The sequence below is a fragment of the Phaethon lepturus genome, unplaced genomic scaffold (genome assembly GCF_000687285.1).
Source record: "Phaethon lepturus isolate BGI_N335 unplaced genomic scaffold, ASM68728v1 scaffold51509, whole genome shotgun sequence".
NCBI classification, from domain to species: Eukaryota; Metazoa; Chordata; class Aves; order Phaethontiformes; family Phaethontidae; genus Phaethon; species Phaethon lepturus.
The window spans coordinates 8,687-15,035 of record NW_010566556.1 but is presented as its reverse complement, the minus strand read 5'-3'; the positions used below and the strand labels follow the sequence as shown (position 1 = coordinate 15,035).

The window sequence follows — 6,349 nt, the reverse complement described above, 5'->3', positions numbered from 1 at the left end:
GAACCGCATCACAAATAGCTGGTCCCTGTTATGTTTTTTGTTTTCATTGCAGCAGTGTCACAATTCACCTCTCTTCTGTAAGACGACATTTGATGAATGTAAGGAGTTAAATGGTGTGTTTCCTTGCTGTTACATGGGAACAACTTGTTGACCCTGATCCTTTCTGTTTTGCCGGGATCGGGGCTCTGCTGTGGTATGAGGAGTATGAACGCTAGCTTCCAGAGCCACGGGCACACGCAGTGGGCTCACTTCCACGGATTTCAATGGCAAACCATTGGCTGGGCAAAGAGGGATTCAGCTGATACTTAATGAGAAAGCTCATTAATGGCACCTAAATATCTCTGTAGATCTGGATTTTTGTGCACATCAGCCCTAGCCTTGTCCTGCTGAGTGCAGTACATATGCGTTCTGTCAGACTGCAAGAAGCATCTCTGTACCAGAGTATGCCAGATTCTCCCTGAAGTTCCTGTGTAATTTCACGTGTAAATTAATGCACATTTGTATTTTGCTGAGCATCGTGCATGCACGTACCCACTCAGCACAGCTACACGTATGCCCCCATGTTCTGAGCAGTACCCGAGCGCTCTGCCTGTGAGACAGCAAATGCCAGCGCAGCCTGATGGTGGCAATCCACAGCCCTACAGTACTTGCTGTAGAAGTTGGACAGGGTATGTTGGTGCTGACAATCACAGTTCACCCTCCCCAAAAATCGCCTGTAGCTGTTGTCAACTGTTATGTCCTCTTTTCCGTCTGCGCTGTCATGTTGCCACAAGTCTGAAAACTTCTGAGCAGCCTCAGAGATGCTGGTGGGCCACGGCACTGAGCACCTGCCGGGGGTTCACAGCACCTGGCATGGACCAGTCCTGCCTCCCGGTGCGCGGAGGCACACCAGGGTTTTCTCTTGGCTTCAGTGTCTGTTCAGAGCCTGTCCCCGCCACGCTGCTGGAAGGAGTTACTGCCACCAGGTCCAGTTTGCTCACTTGGTCTTCTTTCCTTCCCCCAGGAGACGGTCGGAGAGCCCTTCTTCCTGTTGATCTGTGCGATCAAACAACAGATTAACAAAGGGTCCATCGATGCCATCACGGGGAAAGCCAGGTACACCCTCAATGAGGAGTGGCTCCTGAGGGAGAACATCGAGGCAAAGCCAAGGGTGAGTACCTACACCCTGGGGGTCTGATGGACGCGTACCCTGGCAGGGTGATTGTGCAAGCGGCTGATTTGGTACCTGCGCAGGTGCGATAACCACACGAATTATACGCCTACACAGGCACCTTGTAGCTACCTAAGCACACGACTACAGAACAGGGCTCGTAATGACTGTTTTCATGTCTGTCCCTTGGTGGGTCACCTAAGTACCTCAGATTAGGGATGGAGAGAGGTAATAAAATTTGTTCTGCCATATTCAGAGAGTTAAAGTAACATGTTTACCATTCCTGGCAAAAGAGCATCCTCACTAGCAGTGGGAAGGTGCTGGCTGCAAACCTGAGTCCCAGTGTGAGGGCTTTGCCCAGGCTGTTACCGGAGTGGTGCTGAAAAGCACCACTACGAAATACCTCCTTTGGGAGCAGAGCAGATGAGTGCTGTGCGTGTGAAGGGCTCAGTTCCTTCCAGTGCCTGACACAGAATTCAGCAGATGCCTTTCCAGAGCCTGGATCAAATCCTGCTTTCAATTACCTGGCATAAATGTGGAGCAGCTTCACTGAAGTCAGTGGGTTACCCCAGATGTGCGTCACCGTAACTCAGAGCAGGTTCAAGCTCTACAACCTCTGCAGATTCCTGTTACGAATTGACCTGTAAATTTACAGCGTAGACCAAGAGGGGTTAGCAGCAGGGCGCAAAGTATTAGCTTTCTCGGCAGAAATGGTAACTTCATAAGTCTGAGCAGGGGAAGTGTGGCTGCTTCCTTTTTTGTTTGCAAGAAGGGAAACAAAAGTGAACAGCGTATGTTGGAGGAAGGAGAGCCCCCACGTTGCTGGTAACTGAACCTCTGCTTTAAAAAACACCTGCCCAGTATACAGTGTGAAAAAACATCTTAATTTAAAACTATGTGAAAAAATTGGACTTCATCTGTCCTTTCGCATTGTTCTCATAGTCAAGGATGCTGACTCTGTATCCCGATAACTTAAAAGCAGTGTTTGCAAAGGAACCTCTAGGCTGTGAAAATCCCAGCTGTAAGTCTCATGTGTACCAGGCGTCCGTCTGAGGCAGCTGTGCTTATGCACAAGCAATGCTCCTGGCATCTGCAGCTTCCTGCTCTGGGCTTGCCAGTCAGGCAGTGAGATGGCTTCAGGGTTGCATCCACCACTAAATGAAGGTGCAGTGTTGCCCTCAGGTTCAGGCACACCAAGGAGCAGAGGACTCAAGCTGTGGCTGTCCCAGAGCAAAGCCTCCGGGCAGGAGGAAGATGCCATGCTTGTAGTATTTGGGTCTGCACAGCTTGCAAGAGGAGGAGGCAGCTGAACTCTGCCTCTCCTCGCTTGACTGGCATGGCAGCAGCTCCCAAAAGAGGAGGGGTTTTTTATAGGAAGAGTCACTGTCATTGCCCTGCAGCTTTCTGCTGTGACTGTAGCAGTATCTGGGCATCCCTGAGGTCTGAGCTGGTGTTCACGGCAGCCTGCACCCCCTTGCAGCTCCTTGTCCCACTATTCAGTATGTTCTCGAGCAGGTTATTGGGTGGTGCTGGTGGTGAGCTCCAGCGTTGCAGCAGACCCAGCCTGCAGCGTGCTTAAAGCTTGTTTAAACAAAGGAGCTTGGCCCATTGCGTCAGGGAGAGGCTGAGCAATGAGCCTTGGCAGTCCCATTTGTCACCGGTCGGAGCCAAGAAGCTGAGGACATGACTGGTTACAGGGGCTGACCTTTCCTCCTGCCCCCAAGGTGGTCTCTGCCTGTCAGGGCTAAGGCCCATTAGCAAGGCAGCCGTGAAAGGAGGTTGCAGTGTTGCTCCCTGTGTCCTCCTGGCTCCATCAACAAACAGGGGCCTTCAGCCTCCAAGGGCTATAAATCAGTGCCCTTCACTAGTGGTAAAGCCTAGATAACTGCATTTGTTCAGTCTGATTTCCAGCTGTGCAGAGCCCAGAGCACACCAGCAAAAGCTGTGCAGACGCAGCAGCCTCTGTGTGTCCTTGGGAGCCAGCACAGCTGGGCAGGTCACCCCTAACGCAGCCTCTGCCCACAGAACCTCAACGTCTCCTTCCAAGGCTGCGGGATGGACTCCCTGAGTGTCAGGGCCATGGACACAGACACACTTAGCCAAGTGAAGGAGAAGATTCTGGAGGCCTTCTGCAAGAATGTCCCCTACTCCCAATGGCCAAGGGTGGAAGACGTTGACCTTGGTAAGGATCAGATGCATTGGACCAGGCGGTCCTTAAAACCAGATGAAGCACCTGACATTACATAGTAGCTCTTGGTGTCTATCAGAGGGCAATGGGTGAAGCAGCACTGATGAGAGGGCAGACATCAAGGCAGCCTTTTCCTGAGGATGGTCTTCAGGAATGAGTGATGGAACCAGGTCCTGGTGGGCAGGAGGGAGTGATGTAACTGGAAAGGAGCTTTAGGAAAGTCCAAGCTGAGCAGAAGGATGCTCGGACTTGCACCTATTAAAGCCTGTAGTCTTAACGCCAGAACAGGTACCCTCTAAAACAGCCCTGAGCTTGCACATGCCTTGTTAATTTGTATGTCTCCATAAGCAGCTATAATTGAGCCCATGGACTCCTGTCTTGCCATAGATTCAGATCTGTCGTTTATCTACCCAGTGCCAGAGGGAGTCTCTGTAGAAGAATGCCCCAGGCTGGAGCAGTGATGGGGTCGCGCTCCTCTCAGCTGGCGCTCGTGGCATGTCCCCTGGTCACAGATACATGAGCAGCTCTGCCCGGCGGGGAGCCGCCACCGACCTTCGGTGGCCACTTGCAGGCTACACGGCATCTCACCTGCCCGGTCCTCCACAAGGCAGGTGCCACACGGCCCTCAGGGGCAAGCAGGGAGAGGGGAAGGGGAGATGTGCTCCTCCCTGTCTCCCCGAGCAGACCCTTTGTCACCTCTCCCAGCTCCACCCATGTCTGCTCTAGTCTGGAAATCCCCGCTCCAGGGGCTAACCCTGGATGCCATTGCTAAACATCTGCTCTGGTTTCACAGAGCCCTGGAGGCCTTGGCAGCAGGGCTGTGCAGCCCCCGAGCGCTGCGTGGCTGGCCCCTGAGCCCCAGACCCCGCTGCACATGCCTCCTTCGGGCTGGTGTCTCACTCCCTTCTCTGTGTTCAGAGTGGTTCGCCACCAGCACTGACAGCTACATCCTTCGGGACCTTGATGACACCTCGGTGATGGAGGACGGCAGAAAGAAACTCAACACATTAGCGCATTATAAGGTAAACCTGCCAGTGCTGCAGGAAAGCTTTGCTTCCTTGGAGCCTGCCTGGCCTCAGGGGTGAGCTGCGGTTCCCCCTCCAAAAACAGGATTATCAGGAACAAGCAGGGAGGTTGCCATAGCTCCGTGAAAGCTTCCGGGGAATAGACATCTGCCCTGGCGAGAAGCTCGTTAATATTGCAACACACTGAAACTAATTAAACACTCTTCATGCAAAACAAGTTATTACTGACAACAGAAAGAGGAGGAAAAAAAGCTCCTATTCCCAACGGCCACCAGCTTGGCTGATTAGTATCACTCTGCTCTTGATCCGTGCTCCTGCTTAAATCACTGGCACAATTGTCGCTGCCTGCCCTGAGAGCAGGCGCTAGGGATGCCATCAAGAAGCAGAGGCCAAAAGCGTGGGGAAATGTGACATACCAAATTGTTTCCTTGGCCATTTTTCCTTTTAAAATTAAATTAAACCAGAAATTCTTATGTGATTTCCATATTCCCTGGTATGCCTGGGAGCATAATCCTCACTGGTCTGTAACAGTGCATGGAAAACCGAAAATGCAGCTGAGTACTTATTAATATTATTATTTGTGTAACAGCCGTGCCATGGAGCTCCACTGCTGACACGGTGCCCTGCTGCGCCGAGCGGCAGAGCCGCAGCACAGAGAGGTGGTACCTGCCCCGCGGGTCTGGGCTGCAGCCGGGTTCCTTCTCCCCTTCTGGGCAAAGGCAAAACAGCACCTGCACAGCGTAACGCTTTCCTCTTCAAATTACCTGGTGTTGACATCCAGAAATGTATCTTCGATACATGCGTTTGCCTGATTCCCATCGGATTTGAGAACCTCACTATCTTGCGCTTGCATTTAAAAAACCCTTTCCATGTAGGGCAGTGCTGTTACTGCCAGTTCCCAAGCCAGGAAGCAGGGCCAGGGCAGGTGTAGAGGACATTCGTGGCAGAGCAACAATTGCACCAGCATCCCCCAGCTCCCGGGATCTCCCTGGGGCTGTCCCCAGCTCTGTGGGAGGCACCACTAAGTCCCCCATTATCAACATCTGCTCTTCCCTTCCTCCGCAGATCCCCGAAGGGGCGTCACTGGCCATGAGTTTGTCAGACAAGAAGGACACCACGCTGAGCAGAGGTAATGTCTCACTTCTCGTCCCCTGTTGCTGGTGACCGGGCAGGAACACTTGTGTTTTCAGAGGGGTGTCTCTGGCCAGGGACGCTAAGAGTCAGCTGCCAGCCTCCTTTGCCTGGGTGTTGGGGTGTAGTGTTAGCCTGTGCAGGGCTGGCTCTGGTGTTGCCAGCGCTCACAGAGCACCCTTCTGCAGTGGCGCGTCGGGCAGAGCTGGGCGTCAGCCAGGCCAGCTTTGTGCCTGGGAAGGCATGGAGCGCAGTCTGGGACTGCCACTGCCGAGCAAGCTGGCCAGCCGGCAGCCTGGGGCGTGCTCAGGAAGCCCTCCAGGTCCTGCAGGGTCTTCACGGCTCTCCTGCAAACCCGCTCCACCCACGCTGTGGAGTACGTTTGGGGCAGAGGTAGCCATGGAGCCGCAGGACAGGTACCTCCCTCCTTCCCGCCGGGCTCCCCCTTGCCACGGCTGAGCGATGCGCCCGTGCTCCCACGGGGACCGAAGCTCTGAGTCCTGCCACGCAGGCAGTGGCAGTGCAACCGTCCCAGATAGGACTGCTGGTGAGACAGACAGGCAGAGGGGAGACAGCACTGTAGTGACTGCCATGTGCGGTGGCATTGCCGGAACCGCAGCCAGCGCCGGGGGGAAGAGGGATGCAGGGAGCTGCGAGCAGGGCTTCTGCAGGGCATGGGCTGGCAGCCGGGGTTGTGATGGCCTCGGCACGAGGACACCCGTGGCAGTGCTGCTGAATAGCCCCGTCCGTCAGTGCCCACTCACGCACGGCAGCTGCTGGGCTGTGCGCTGCGCCTTCCCCTCCGTGGCGAATGCTCCCCACCGGGCGCAGGCAGGGGAGCTCCAGCCGGACTCG

At 54.4% G+C, this 6,349-nt stretch overlaps 1 protein-coding gene across 1 annotated transcript in view; it reads left to right on the top strand.

Moving 5' to 3' along the window:
- Positions 1-6,349, top strand: part of PLXND1 (plexin D1) — a gene marked incomplete at both ends in the record, with an annotated part of 33,886 nt that overhangs the window by 19,127 nt on the left and 8,410 nt on the right. The window contains 4 exons of the mRNA XM_010295536.1: positions 1,004-1,150; positions 3,176-3,332; positions 4,257-4,360; positions 5,429-5,492. Of these exons, the coding sequence (XP_010293838.1) occupies positions 1,004-1,150; positions 3,176-3,332; positions 4,257-4,360; positions 5,429-5,492 (472 nt within the window). The remainder of the gene's footprint in view (positions 1-1,003; positions 1,151-3,175; positions 3,333-4,256; positions 4,361-5,428; positions 5,493-6,349) is intronic.